The 14,532-nt window shown below is 37.8% G+C and overlaps 1 protein-coding gene across 4 annotated transcripts in view; it reads left to right on the top strand.

Moving 5' to 3' along the window:
- Positions 1-13,787, top strand: part of LOC120541644 (zinc finger protein 609-like) — a 241,117-nt gene extending 227,330 nt beyond the window's left edge. For all 4 annotated transcript variants that reach the window (XM_039773470.1, XM_039773469.1, XM_039773467.1 and 1 more), the window contains 2 exons: positions 6,492-6,570; positions 10,241-13,787. In XM_039773470.1, coding sequence (XP_039629404.1) covers positions 6,492-6,565 — 74 coding nt within the window. In that variant the 3' untranslated portion in view covers positions 6,566-6,570; positions 10,241-13,787. The remainder of the gene's footprint in view (positions 1-6,491; positions 6,571-10,240) is intronic.
- The last annotated feature ends 745 nt before the right edge of the window (positions 13,788-14,532 follow it).

The following is a 14,532-nucleotide window of genomic DNA, read 5'->3' as shown; positions in this document are numbered from 1 at the left end:
GTGTAAGGTTTATAGAAACAAAACAAAATTAATTTGAAGCATAGAACAGTTCATACAAAAGTAATAATTACCTCAACAGTTCAGTAATAATATTGAAATGTTATGGAGTGCATAAAATGCACCACAGTCATAATACAGAACTCAATTGCTGAGAGACAAGTGAGGGTTGAGCAGTACACACTCCTCCTTTCTGACCTGTTCCAAGTTTTTACTTTTCTTCTGGATATTTAAACATAGACAAGTTGACATTTTAAGCGTCTATTTAAATGGGGTGATTTTTCACATGGTTCTTTAATAAACAAACAGAAATTGAATTTTATAATAGAAAGAGAGAGAGCTGGTCAGTCATGTTGTTTAATTTGTGCACGTTAGCCCACAAGAGGGTATTGGCCCAGATCGGACTCTAATACTGTTGTGAAAAGACATTTCCATCTTGGACTTTCACGTTCATATACAAATGTTAAATACATTTGAATTTGTATTACAATACTCCACTGCACTCCTCGCGGGGATCAAACCTCAAATGTCAACGTTGGAGGCAAAGTCTCTTTACACAGTGTCACGGCAAGTGGTTCCTTTATTTGACATAGCATTCGTGTGTGTGTGTGTGTGTATATATATATATATATATATATATATATATATATATATATATATATATAAAAACATGAAATCTGCTACAATAAATCTTTACACCTTAAATACTTAAATGTGCTAGGTTTCTTACCATAAGGGTTCATCATTATTGATATTTAGCAGATGTCTTTATGCAAAGCACCACTCAGAAATTCACGATAAATAACATTTATGTAATTACAAAACAGTAAGAAATGGGCTAACAACAGAAAATTAAGTTTTAAAGTAGAGTGCAAGAAATGAGAATCAAGAGACTATCGACCACAACTGGTTGGCAGGATCAGTACAGTACCCATCCCCCAAAATTTGCGGGGGTTATGTTCCTAGAGCACCCACAAATTTTGGATGTGGTTAAAAAAAAGCCTATTCTCATAGTTTAAACCATAAATATGCCCCCCAAAACACTTTCATTTCAAACTCAGCTTTACCTAAAAATAAAGAATGTAAAGGTAAACCTGTTTACTGTACTGCTATGTCTCCCGCAGTGCTAGAATGTAAAATACCGATGTTACCGCTGTATGTACTGTAATTCATGCAAGCGCATTTTTATTGCCAGAAGCCTTAGACGGTGCAGCTCATTTTGGCAGCATCTTGGGACTTTAACCCTTAAACTGCCACATACTTGGGGGTTAATGCATCTGTGGACACCAAATACTTTTTTGCTGAACTTTAAGTAAACGTCACAATTCACAAAGAAAAAGTGAAATTTTAATGGAACACATTTTTTTCATGCAAAGAGCATCACACTTAATGCACCACTGATCATTTTACACACTGCTAATGAACTGTCAAAACTATTTAAAGAAAAACCACTGGAACAATATGTACAAAGTGCAACTGCGCCATGGATGAAACTCAGAAAATCACTGAACCAACTGTGCTTGAACTGTCTATATGCAAGCACGCAGAGATAAGCGCTGATGCTGGCAGGCTAGTCTAGTGCAGTGGCTCAATCCCAGGGAGCATCTGTGTCTTCTAGGGGTGCGTTCAGCCCCCCTGCTCAAAAGGGGCTGCCACTAAGATTCACGCAGTCGAGAAGACGGTATTTTATTTGTATGGTGGAGATTCCAGGGACGCACCCAGCCTTGACCCGACCTGTGCGCACTCACACACAGAGACAAAAACAAAGCAAACCGGTAATCAAACAGCAAATAAAGAATGTAATGAAAACAAATGAAATAAGAAAACAACGATACCACCCCTGTTCTCCTTACGGCAATTACACATTAAATACAACAAAGCACAAACAAAACACACACGGTAAATCATGAAAAACGGCAACGGATGAAATGTAATAATGAAAATAGATAGTCCAAAGATCCGCATGTTGAATGGGAATGTACAGATAGTCCTACCGATAGTTCCTGAAATGGTAAAGACGGGTTCAGGCGCGCTCCTTTCTTTGCAGGATGGCCATGAATCCACATACAGTGCTCATGTACACAGGCAGACGGCAGACAACCTAGACGCATGAAACGATCCAGGACAAAATGAAGAAGTACAGTTAACCCAACAGAAGGCAGACAGACAGGAACTTGAAACACAAATTACAAAAACTTTTTTTTTTTTTGCTTTTGGTCACCAGCCCCCTTTTTAAAAGCTGCGCTGACATCCTTTTACCTCAGCACCTCCAGCACCCTCAGCAGAAGACCAATTAGAGCCACTGCAGGGACTGCTGGGAGTTGCAGTTTCAAATTCTATTGGCTACTTTCACCATCCCAAGGTGCGGTTTTCTCTACAGTTGCTTCCTGTTCTCTCTTCAGTACAGTATTGCCATGAAAAAAGCCATAAAAATTGCGGAGTATATTTGCGGTTTTCACTACCAATTATTAGTTAGGTTCTAAGGAAAAATCCGCAAATGACTGAGGCCATGAGACCCCCGCAAAGTTACGGTTCAGAGCTACTGTACAGCAGTTGATCTGGGGAGAAACCTTACTGCCATGGTTCACATATTAAGGGAAATGTGGGAGTTGCCACTTACCACTACATTGTGTTGAATTTCTTGTTAGCAATATGGGTGAAATACATATTGAAATATCAGGTCTCCATACTATTCATTTAATCAACCTATATATAATTGGGGGGCACACAGTATCATCTTGCTTATATTGCATATGCATTACAGTAATCCCTCCTTGATCGCGGGGGTTGTGTTCCAGTCCCCCTCGTGATAGGTGAAAATCCGCGAAGTAGAAACCATATGTTTGTGTAGTTTATTTTTATATATTTTAAGCCCTTATAAACTCTCCCACACTGTTAACATTATTAAAACCCTCTAGACATGAAATAACACCCTTTAGTCAAAAGTTTAAACTGTGCTCCATGACAAGACAGAGATGACAGTTCTTTCTCACAATTAAAAGAATGCAAACATATCTTATCTTCAAAGGAGCGCCATCAGGAGCAGAGAATGTCAACGAGAGCTGCTAAGAAAAGCAAACAATCAAAAAATCAATACGTGCTTTTAAGTATGCAGAAGCACTGCGATAAAGCGGCATTTTGTAGAGGAGCGTCCGTATCTTCTAGGCAAACAGCCCCTCTGCTCACACCCCCTCCGTCAGGCAGAGAGAGTGAGAGAGATGGAGACAAGCAAACAATCAAGCACCGCGCAGGAAGCATATCTTATATCATTGAGGAGTTTTAGTTAATATGTAATACATGCTCTGATTGGGTAGCTTCTAAGCCATCCGCCAATAGCGTCCCTTGTATGAAATCAACTGGGCAAACAAACTGAGGAAGCATGTACAGGGTGGGCCATTTATATGGATACACCTTAATAAAATGGGAATGGGTGGTGATATTAACTTCCTGTTTGTGGCACATTAGTATATGTGAGGGGGGAAACTTTTCAGGATGGGTGCTGACCATGGTGGCCATTTGGAAGTCGGCCATTTTGGATCCAACTTTTGTTTTTTCAATAGGAAGAGGGTCATGTGACACATCAAACTTATTGGGAATTTCACAAGAAAAACAATGGTGTGCTTGGTTTTAACGTAACTTTATTCTTTCATGAGTTATTTACAAGTTTCTGACCACTTATAAAATGTGTTCAATGTGCTGCCCATTGTGTTGGATTGTCAATGCAACCCTCTTCTCCCACTCTTCACACACTGATAGCAACACCGCAGGAGAAATGCTAGCACAGGCTTCCAGTATCCGTAGTTTCAGGTGCTGCACATCTCGTATCTTCACAGCATAGACAATTGCCTTCAGATGACCCCAAAGATAAAAGTCTAAGGGGGTCAGATTGGGAGACCTTGGGGGCCATTCAACTGGCCCACGACGACCAATCCACTTTCCAGGAAACTGTTCATCTAGGAATGCTCGGACCTGACACCCATAATGTGGTGGTGCACCATCTTGCTGGAAAAACTCAGGGAACGTGCCAGCTTCAGTGCATAAAGAGGGAAACACATCATCATGTAGCAATTTCGCATATCCAGTGGCCTTGAGGTTTCCATTGATGAAGAATGGCCCCACTATCTTTGTACCCCATATACCACACCATACCATCAATTTTTTGTTCCAACAGTCTTGGAGGGATCTATCCAATGTGGGTTAGTGTCAGACCAATAGCGGTGGTTTTGTTTGTTAACTTCACCATTCACATAAAAGTTTGCCTCATCACTGAACAAAATCTTCTGCATAAACTGAGGGTCCTGTTCCAATTTTGTTTTGCCCATTCTGCAAATTCAGTGCGCCGATCTGGGTCATCCTTGTTGAGATGCTGCAGTAGCTGGAGTTTGTAAGGGTGCCATTTGTGAGTAGCTAATATCCGCCGAAGGGATGTTCGACTAATGCCACTCTCCAGTGACATGCGGCGAGTGCTACGCTGTGGGCTCTTGCTGAATGAAGCTAGGACAGCCACTGATGTTTCTTCATTAGTGACAGTTTTCATGCGTCCACATTTTGGCAAATCCAACACTGAACCAGTTTCACGAAACTTAGCAAGCAGTTTGCTAACTGTAGCATGGGAGATGGGTGGTCTTGTAGGGTGTCTTGCATTGAAATCTGCTGCAATGACCCAGTTACTGCGTTCACCAGACATCAACACAATTTCTATCCGCTCCTCACATGTTAACCTCTGCGACATGTCAATGGCTGTAAACAAAGAGAAACTTGTAAATAACTCATGAAAGAATAAAGTTACGTTAAAACCAAGCACACCATTGTTTTTCTTGTGAAATTCCCAATAAGTTTGATGTGTCACATGACCCTCTTCCTATTGAAAAAACAAAAGTTGGATCCAAAATGGCCGTCTTCCAAATGGCCACCATGGTCACCACCCATCTTGAAAAGTTTCCCCCCTCACATATACTAATGTGACACAAACAGGAAGTTAATATCACCAACCATTCCCTTTTTATTAAGGTGTATCCATATAAATGGCCCACCCTGTAGTATAAATTAAAAGACCCATTGTCCACAGAAAGCCATGAACCAGCGAAAAATCTGTGATATATATTTAGATATGCTTACATTTAAAATCCGCGATAGAGTGAAGCCGCGAAAGTCGAAGCGCAATGTAGCGAGGGATTACTGTATATTTAATATTTGTAAAGTGGATTCAAATGATCAAATACGCTTCATTAACCCCCAAATATAGCCTCTCATGACATGCAAGTCTAAGTGGAGCTGCAATAAAGCTGCATATACCAGTATTAAGTAAAAAAGATTCAGTAGCTAATATAATTTAAAAAAATGGAAGCCAAGGTATCATAGAATGCTGCCATCCAATTTTTATTGGAATTTAAATGAAAGTGTGTACTTTTTACATTTTTAACTTGAGTGCCATGACCTGACAAATTTTTGTTTAAATAGCTAATAAGCAATTTAAGAAAACAGAATATCAGCATCCCTCTTGCAGGTTATGTGTATCTGGTAAAGAGCACATATGTAACCCCTACAATTTTTAACCTACATTAAAGGCTCAGTAGACCGCCCATTTGGACGTATGTCAAATGTGTAGTTTTTTTTACATTTTTCGTTATGAATGTTCTTGATACATTTGGAAGCAGTCAGGTAAACACAACCTGCCGGGGGATACTTTTTCATTTAAAAAATCACCACTCTTATCTGAACTCGAGCTTCCAGCTATATATGCAGTACGTCAATCTCTGGGCTTTATCCCCATCAATTTTTAGCTTCATCAAAGGTTTGCAAACTTTAAGCACTTAGGCTACCATGCACATGCATAGCCGGCCTCCGTGCATCTTTCTTGTATATAATATAGATGATGATCAGTCCTGCTGGAATTAATGTTGCCTTCACTTCCCCAAATTCTCCCCACTGTAACTTCTATTAATAAACTTCAAATGTTAAAACTTATGTTTAGTACATATTAAACTATTGTTATAGACTCCTTGCATCCCTTTTAGATGACAATGATCTCCTTAACTAATGCACTATAAATTAAACATTGACAAAAATGTATCAGTCAAATAGAGCACCCTTTTGGTGCCCTTCTATAATTGGGACAGTGGCAAGTTGTCAAAATAGGTGGGTTTACTCTAAAATGATAATGCAAATGCAACAGGAGGTAAATAGAGAGAATATCAAAGTAATAAATATAAAAAATCTTCCCTAGCTTGAGCTTCTCCTATCTCTGGAAACCATATTAGATATTCAAAGAAACATCTGATGACCAAGTTTCTTTTATAAACTGTATACTGTCAAACTCTTATTGAACAGGCTATGTAATTTTCATTAATGTGTTTTTCTTAATGGAAGGAAAATTGATAATAAAAGTATGACGCTTGTTTCTAATTAAATATATCAGCATAGTTGCATTTCCAAGGTCATAAATTGTTTTATCATCAGTGTTAAATCAGTATGTTATGTTCTTGAATTTATAGGTCTCTCCTCCTCAGCAATTGTGGCCAGTCAGCAGGCATCAGCACCTTCTTTGTACCCACCAGCGAGGAGGTGAGAAAGGTAAGGAAAACGGGTATTTATTTAAACAGTTTAATCAACAAAATTCTTTGTAATGTAAATCCAAAACCAATTTTTGATATCATTCTCTTCATATTATATATGATTTAGAAAGCAGAACAGACCATCAAACTCAAAAACAGCTGCTTGGTGACAGTGTCATCTCACACTTAGAAGTACAAATATACAGCAGAGAGAAGAGGACAACAAACACCAACATGGTGTTAAAACAATTAAAATAGTTAAAACAATCCTACATACTTTACTTGAAATGAGTGTCTGATATATGTTCGCTGTCTATGCACCCTTCCCTGGGCTAAGTAACAATGCACAGACGGAATTGGCCAATGCCCCCTACTCCAGCTAACACATGTAAAAAAACAGCTGAGCAGATCCAACACTACAGACTGACTGATGCCATTTGTCACAGTTGAAGGGTCTTATGGTTCATGGTTGCTGTAGCCCCCAAGAGACCAGGAAAACAATGAAAGCTAAGCTAAGAAAAAGACACAATACCTGTACCTGTTACAGTTAAACTAAATAACATTTAAGTACAGTAAACTAAAATGAGCAAAGTATATGGATTGATTTGCCTGCAGATCTAACAGAAGTAGGTTATATTAAATTTATAGACTTTGCAACATTATGAAGCTCTGAAAGCAGAAAGAAGAGAAAAAAAACGGTTACTGTGAGCTCAGCTTTGTGGTTTGACCCTAGCCTATCATGCTACATGTGCCACATACTAAAATCATTAATCAGAAACTATCCAAAATTTTATTAAAACAGTATCTATCTAAGCATTACATCTGAACTTTTATTATACAGATGAATACATTTATAAACATCAGAGGAAATACACATATCAGGCAGTTGATTTTCCTTTCTTCAAATTCATCTGATGCTATCATTTTTTGTCAGGTGAGCCTACTTTGACTGTACAGATTTCAGTATTTTTAAAGGAATAAGCAAGTGAGTCTCACAGCCAGAAGCCACTTTTCTACTACTAGGTCAGCAGGCGCTGGAGCCTGTATGTGTTGTTTTTAACCACCACTTTTAGGGCTTAAGGCTTTGCCACAGTGAAGGTTCAAAACCAACCTCACAGCCACTTCATTGTCTGTGATCCAAACAGGGGTCTGAGATGGAGGAAAGTAAAGTAAGTTACTTACCAGTGTGTACTTTTAATGATACAATTATTGTAGATAGTGCACCCAGCTCATGGTCACATGTTGTCATACCAAATCATTAGCAGGAAAGTCAACGGCTGAACCCAGAAGATTCTGCACTGTGGCTTCGGTTGTTTGTTACTGCTGACTTTTTAACTAGAGATTGCGGGGAAACTCCTCACTCAAATTGCAGGCAGAGCTGCTAAAAAAGACTGGAATGTAAGAGCAGTGTTTCTCTTTTTTGTCAATCCGTTAGTTCAATTAAGTGGCTTGAATAAATTGTTTAATCAGGAAAACCTACTTTGTTTGTTCATATCATCATCCTAGAGTGAGAACTAAAGTTGAACGTTGATTTTTATTTTTTGTTACCATAAATGAAAGGAGACGATTCAGTCCATTAAGCTTTATTCCCTGAGCTTCTCAGAGTAGGCCCTGCTCTTCGGTCCAGAGAAACACGTCGTTGCTCTACTCTGCACAGCTTCTAGAGCTGCTGTGCCTTCTACTGCTTGTTTGGGTTAGCAGTTCTTAAACTTTTTTAATCTGAGGACCTAAATGATAAATTTGGTACAATTTTGAAGCCCAAGAAGAGGATTATAACTAAAGAAATCAAAACCATACATAAATTTTTGTTTCCATTCAAGCATATTTCTCACATACTAAAATGAAAAGTAAAAAGCATGTTTTGTAAATATTTGAAACGTAAAAAGTTTCAGCCGAGCATCCATCAGTAGTGAAACCGTGAAGCGTAAACTTAGCTTTAAGTAAGAGAAATAAATACTCCTTTAGAACATGTGTGCCACAATGATGTAATCATTTTTGAAAAGATAAAAGAAATTATCAACTTTGTCATTTGAGTCATGGCACTGGAGAGGGGGAACATGTTACAAGTCTCTACTTGAAAACATTTTGGTTTTATTATGTTAGGTAAGCAATAAAATAGGCAAAAACTGATGCAGTCTATTTACCTTGTCTTAAGTAACATTATGTTTTTAAGATAACATTAACAGGACATTCTTATACACAAATTTAACAATTCAATATACTGAGAACAAAAATTCAGTTGTGTAGCTAGAATATTTTGTAAAAGTTTATGCATGTTTTACAGGTGTTGTGTTAGATCTTCATAAAGAATTTAGCAAAAGGTGTAGAGTGAAATATTCAGTGCTACCAACTGATGTCCCGCTGAATGCCAAGGGCTCTGCTCTATGTCATGTGTCACCCTTTTGATATCTTCTAGTGCCCTTACATTTCCAACAAACATGTGCATCATACAAGTCGTAGACTGAAATTTATGAAACCACTTTAAAACAGTGTTACAAGAAGGAATTCTTTCTCACCAAGACATGTTAAACTTGATACAAAATCTTTGCACTCCTGTTACAGATTTAGATTCAATGTATGCCACTAAAACTGAATTTAGCGTACAACAATGGCATGGCACTTTATACACACCCCAAACCTATTCACTTGCCCTCACTAACTCCCTGAATACTGTGCTGTGCTGCACTTCTTAATTTTGTTTCAACATTTCAGTTCAGCACTGTGGTCCCTTCACCTCACAAGCTTGTCAGTCATCTAAGTTTAATAATTTTAAAGGTTGTGTGCGGAGTGGTGGTGTCATAGGGGTCAGTATTTATATTTTCACACCATAGAAATGAGAGCAGTCTGCGATGTGTCAGCAGTGTTGTCTGTAGGCTGCATCTCAAATCACATGCTACCACAATGGCCTAATAGAGAGTTGTCACTCTCCAAAGAATTTGCACAAGGACACGTTAGGCAAATTTTACTACAAAATCCTGCAATCCGGTTTGGGTTGAGACTCATGGTTTAAGAAAACCTGACCTGCATGAATATAATGATGTATCAGCCTTAATCTCTAAAATCCTTTTTAGTGTTTGCTATAAGACAGTGTCACCATTGTTGTATGTATAATTGAGCTTATCATAAAGTATGCTCCTTTTTCTTCCACAGAACACTCACAGAGGTGACCACAAGAATATTTACTTTGTTTCTTAAGAAAAAATGTTTTTGCTTAATGTCTGTATCTGCCAATTATATTTTTCATCTGTCTATCGATTTTCAAATGTTCAATCTGGAGCCTAATGAACACAAAGCAGGGACCAATAGTTGACAATATGCTATTGTGCCACAAGACACTCAAAAATACCTCACTGAATCATACTGGGCCACACACACAGACACGTGTGGGAAGGAAACAAACACACAGACTTGGAGAGAACATGTAAACTCCACAGAAAGAGACAGACTGGCCCAGGAGGCAGCGATGCTAAGCACAAGACTCTTGGCCCTGTCCTTCATTATGCCTTTAAAACCCGATCTTTGGAAATTGTGACACGACTGTAAATTAAAGTTATTTTAATTCCATCTATTTTATGTTCTGTACAGACAGAATTTCATGTTCATCTTTTGTCTCTGTTTTTGGTATTAAATAACCCTTATTATTTGAAGTACGTTTTTAACTGACTGACTGTTTTTATTTCCTTTTCCAGGGAGAGGAGCCTGATACCTCACTGCTGAAACTAGTCATGTGACTGGATCACATGAGGAGATTGTGGCATTCATTTTGACATCAGTTAAATGGTGTTTCTATTTTTTTATGTTTCTGCCATAATGTCAGGCAGGTTGTCCTACTTCAGACATCATCATCTTCATCTTGTTATGAAACCTGAACTGGGAAAGCCAAGCTCTAGCATCTGCATTGACTATTTCAAAAGCGATAGCCACTATCTTTATTATTATTATTATTTTTTTTTAACCTCCATTGTGGATAACCTTTAACAGAGATTCTTTTTGATAGCATTTTCACATGTACAGCAATGGTTAAATCACTACTTCTATAGGAATATATTTGTTAAGAAGTCTGAGCCCTGGTTTATTTTTTTTCCCTAGATTATCAAATGCAATATAAATATTCTGCGGACAAAGTACAGACTGTCCTGGAATTTCATTTTTATGACAGCAAAAAGACAAAATGCATGGTTGTATAGAGATGTTGGACAGCATTTTTTTTTCCTTTTTTAACTTAAATTATCCCAGATGGCCCTGACAGTACAACCATTAGGATTCCTCTTGGCACAGTGCCAGCGTAATTCTGAAATAGGACAAAATATATTTTTATTAAAATATAAGTTATGTTTGAAGATTCACCTCTTTGATTTGCAGTAATTTCTCTTGTGCTGGCATTCTTTTTTGAGTGTGCGTGTGTAATTTATGTGTGTATATACATGCATATATGTGTTTTTATATATATATATATATATATATATATATATATATGTTTGTGTGTTTTTCTAATATTTATTTTATCAGTCTTATCTAAATTATGCTTTTAAAATCCCAACAAGAGGTGTTTTTTGTTTAAAATATTTTAAGTCTATAAAAGCAGAATATGTTGTCCACTGGTAAGCCCAAAAAGGCCTACTCCCTTTGTCTGCAGGCTGGCAAATTGTGACGGCCGACCGTCTGCACACCTTAGGAGCTTTCCTTGTAAGTCCATTGCTTTGAACCAAATTATTTTTTACTGATGCATATTCCAGACGCTTCTGTCATCTGCCACGTTTTGTGTCAATCAGATTTGAATAGTATGGGAAGTGCAGAAGCAGACTTTATTGTTCACTTTTTATGAGGTGTGCTAAATGTCCTGCTGCATGCTTCCCTTCTCGACTCCATTTGCCTTGTGTTCATTTGGTGTAAGATCTTGAGGCAACATCTGGTTACTTATTGATTGTCACTTTCTTCTGTGTGTTACTTCGCCTCCCAGAATAATCTTTCTGTATGGAAGCAAACTAAGCACAGCTTTCAAAGGATTCATTTTTTCCCTACCCCCATTCAATTCCCTTTTCATAAAATCGCTGTCTGAGACAAGTGTTATTCAGGCCCTTTCTATTAACTGAACGTTTTTATACCAGTGGCATTTTTTTTTTTGCTGGAATGCTGAACAGCCAATTTCTTAACAACATGCATTGAACAGATGCTTCACTTCCCTGGTGTGGCCTGTGCTCACAGCCCCAGATGTCGGCACTGCCTGACATAAACAAGCAACAATGTTAACATTTTCCATCTGAACATAACGCTTCACGCTCTTTCTGGGTTTGTTCTTTGGTGGAGCAGTTGTAACAAAATGTGTGGGTTTGCTTCAATTTAAAGAAGCATTTTTGTCCTATTTTATTTGATTAAGTTTTATTCTTTTTATATCCACTATTTTTCTGTTGTGTGCATTCCCTTATGCATTGTCTTATTGATCATTTTAAGCTAAGCATTAGTCTAAGTGATTTATTTCTGTATCCCAGGATGTACAAGAATTTGACAGTCTTTCTGCCTTTGTGGTTTCTGTAAATATTGTACAGTGGAATTATTTTAAAAGTTTGTTGGATGCTTTCAGACTTGCCTATTGTACTTTGTTACAAACCCTCCCCGCCTTTATGTAAAATGATGATAGCTGGTGTAATCTCTACAGTGCTGTGTTTCTCTTTTTTTTTCTTTTTTTTTTTTAACTTTTATATATTTTTGTAAAGTTTTGTAATTCTGACCCACTGAATCGAAACATTTTAGCTAAAAGTAACACTTCTTTTCCCACAGATTATTTTCTTCTTTTTCCAGGAAAAACAAATGCACACAAACGTGTGTGAACGCTTGCATACAATACAAAATCTGGCCTTGGTCACAGATGGCTAACTATGGTGTAGAAAATATTAAGAAATTAACTCTTGGATTTCTGTGTTAATGTTATTAACATAATGAAACAATGTCTTTTTATCTTTTAAATGCTTGGCAGGAAAAGTGCTATCCTCTGCTCCCTCCTTTTATTTTTTTTTCTGTTTGTACTTTTTGTTCTACTTATTGTAATTAGAATAATTTATGACGAATGTAAGATTGCCAATGAGGCATCATGATGCGTTCCCAAACACAGGGCCAACCCTTCTATGTTCGCACACACTAGACAGGAGTAGGAAGCTGCCCATTTCAATGCACTACTCCTTCCCATTGGTTACATGCACTTGACGATTCCTTGCACCTGAAATGTAAAAATGTCTGGTGCTGCTTACTGTGTGGTACAGATTCTACCTGATGAGCTAAAGTGAATACGATGAAATTTTTGAGCCAACTGCACTTCTGCAGTTTCATATCCTAAGCACATTCTCTTTTAAATTAGCTGTGCTGTCTGACATTATTACATTATTGTTGCTCCATAGATGCTCCAGTCAAGGGTTTTCCATAAATCTGCATTATTATTAAGTCTGAATTATTTAACTTGGAGAACCGGATTTTATTTATTGTTCCCATCACGTTTAAGGTAAAAGCTTCCTCATAAATTTGACTTTTTATGGCTCAAGGTAGCTTATATTGTTATCAGGTCTTGCAGTGGGATATCCAGACACTTGCAGCAATAAGTAGACATGTTGAGTTGCAGTCAATTTATTTTTTCAAATGTTTAAATGATTTGCCTCTCAGAGAGCATTCAGCATATGTATTTGTTGAACAAGCAAAAGTGTGTCCTTTTCAAGGATTTGTTTGAATCAGCCTACAAAAGGGATCGAGATCAATGTGAACTGCCATCTCTATGGATATAAGGTGGTCTTGCAAGGCAGTTGCATATTTTTCTGAAGTTCTTATGTAGTGCTTTATTTTTTTAAAGATGCTTGTTGAGACATTTTGATTTAAGACGACTTAACAACTGTCATATCAATATAGCGCTTGAAAAAAGCCATCAAATATATGGGTGGGGGGAGAAGGGGGCAGCAGCGTGTTACATTCTGTTTTTGAGTCTATACTGTTTATTGTCTAATGCCAACTCCCCCAGTTGTTCAAATCTAGCAGGGATGACTGGCTCAAGGAGACATCTTTAGCACTTGAATGGTGGATGTTTACAGCTTTCGGAGATTTTGATTTATTTCTGCTGTTAATTTTCATGTTCCCTTACGCATCTTTGTCTTTTCCCATGTAAAGTGTACATTACAATTCTTTTTTTATACGATACTGTACCTTGCCTTTGTACATTTAGGCAAAAAAATAAATCTTTTTTATGAGACAATCACACATGTCGTTTGGCATCTCATGTTTTTGAGCAGTTTATTCTGGCTTGTTTTAATTCTGCTTTTTGTCTTTTTCCTTTGCTTTCACCATGGTTCTTATTAACATCCACTTAGAAATACTTGGGTTTTTTTGGTTTTTTTTTTGCCACGAGTGTACCTGACTATGCCATCAGTGATGTTTCCTGGGTCACTTTCTGTTTTTGGATGCTTTCAAAGTCAGACATGTACCTATGTGACCCAGACTCCATAAGTGCCCATGTGCACCCACAGACGATTCCTGTTGATCCACAGTCACATCAGAGCCTTTTGTGAAGGTCTGTTGAAGAGTTGGGTTACTGTTAACTGGTGTCAGTCTGGCTCTGATGATCTTATTGGCCTCCTCCATATTATGCCCTAGGAAAAATTTTAATTTCAGCACAGCAGTACGCTTGGATGATTCATCAGACGGTAGCCTGCGAGTGGCCTACAGTTCTGCCTATAATGGCTAATCTTCTGTTATTGCCAAAAGCCCAGTTGATAATGTGGATATAACTGTGGCTGTTTTATTTTTTTTGCTTTTGCTGGGCAACACTTAACTGGAGTGTATGGTACTGTAAGATGGTATAAACTATAGGTTTATGCTCATGGTGATGGCACCAACCTTTGTGACCTTCTCAAAAGCCAAGAGGGAAGACAAAGGGACTAATTTAGGGAATCATTGGCTGCATGGATCATGAGTTTAAAGACCGATCTTCGTCTTAACAAAACCA

The sequence above is a fragment of the Polypterus senegalus genome, chromosome 12 (assembly GCF_016835505.1).
Source record: "Polypterus senegalus isolate Bchr_013 chromosome 12, ASM1683550v1, whole genome shotgun sequence".
Classification (NCBI taxonomy): Eukaryota; Metazoa; Chordata; class Cladistia; order Polypteriformes; family Polypteridae; genus Polypterus; species Polypterus senegalus.
Note: the sequence above shows the minus strand (reverse complement) of the source record. Positions and strands in the feature narration are given on the sequence as shown.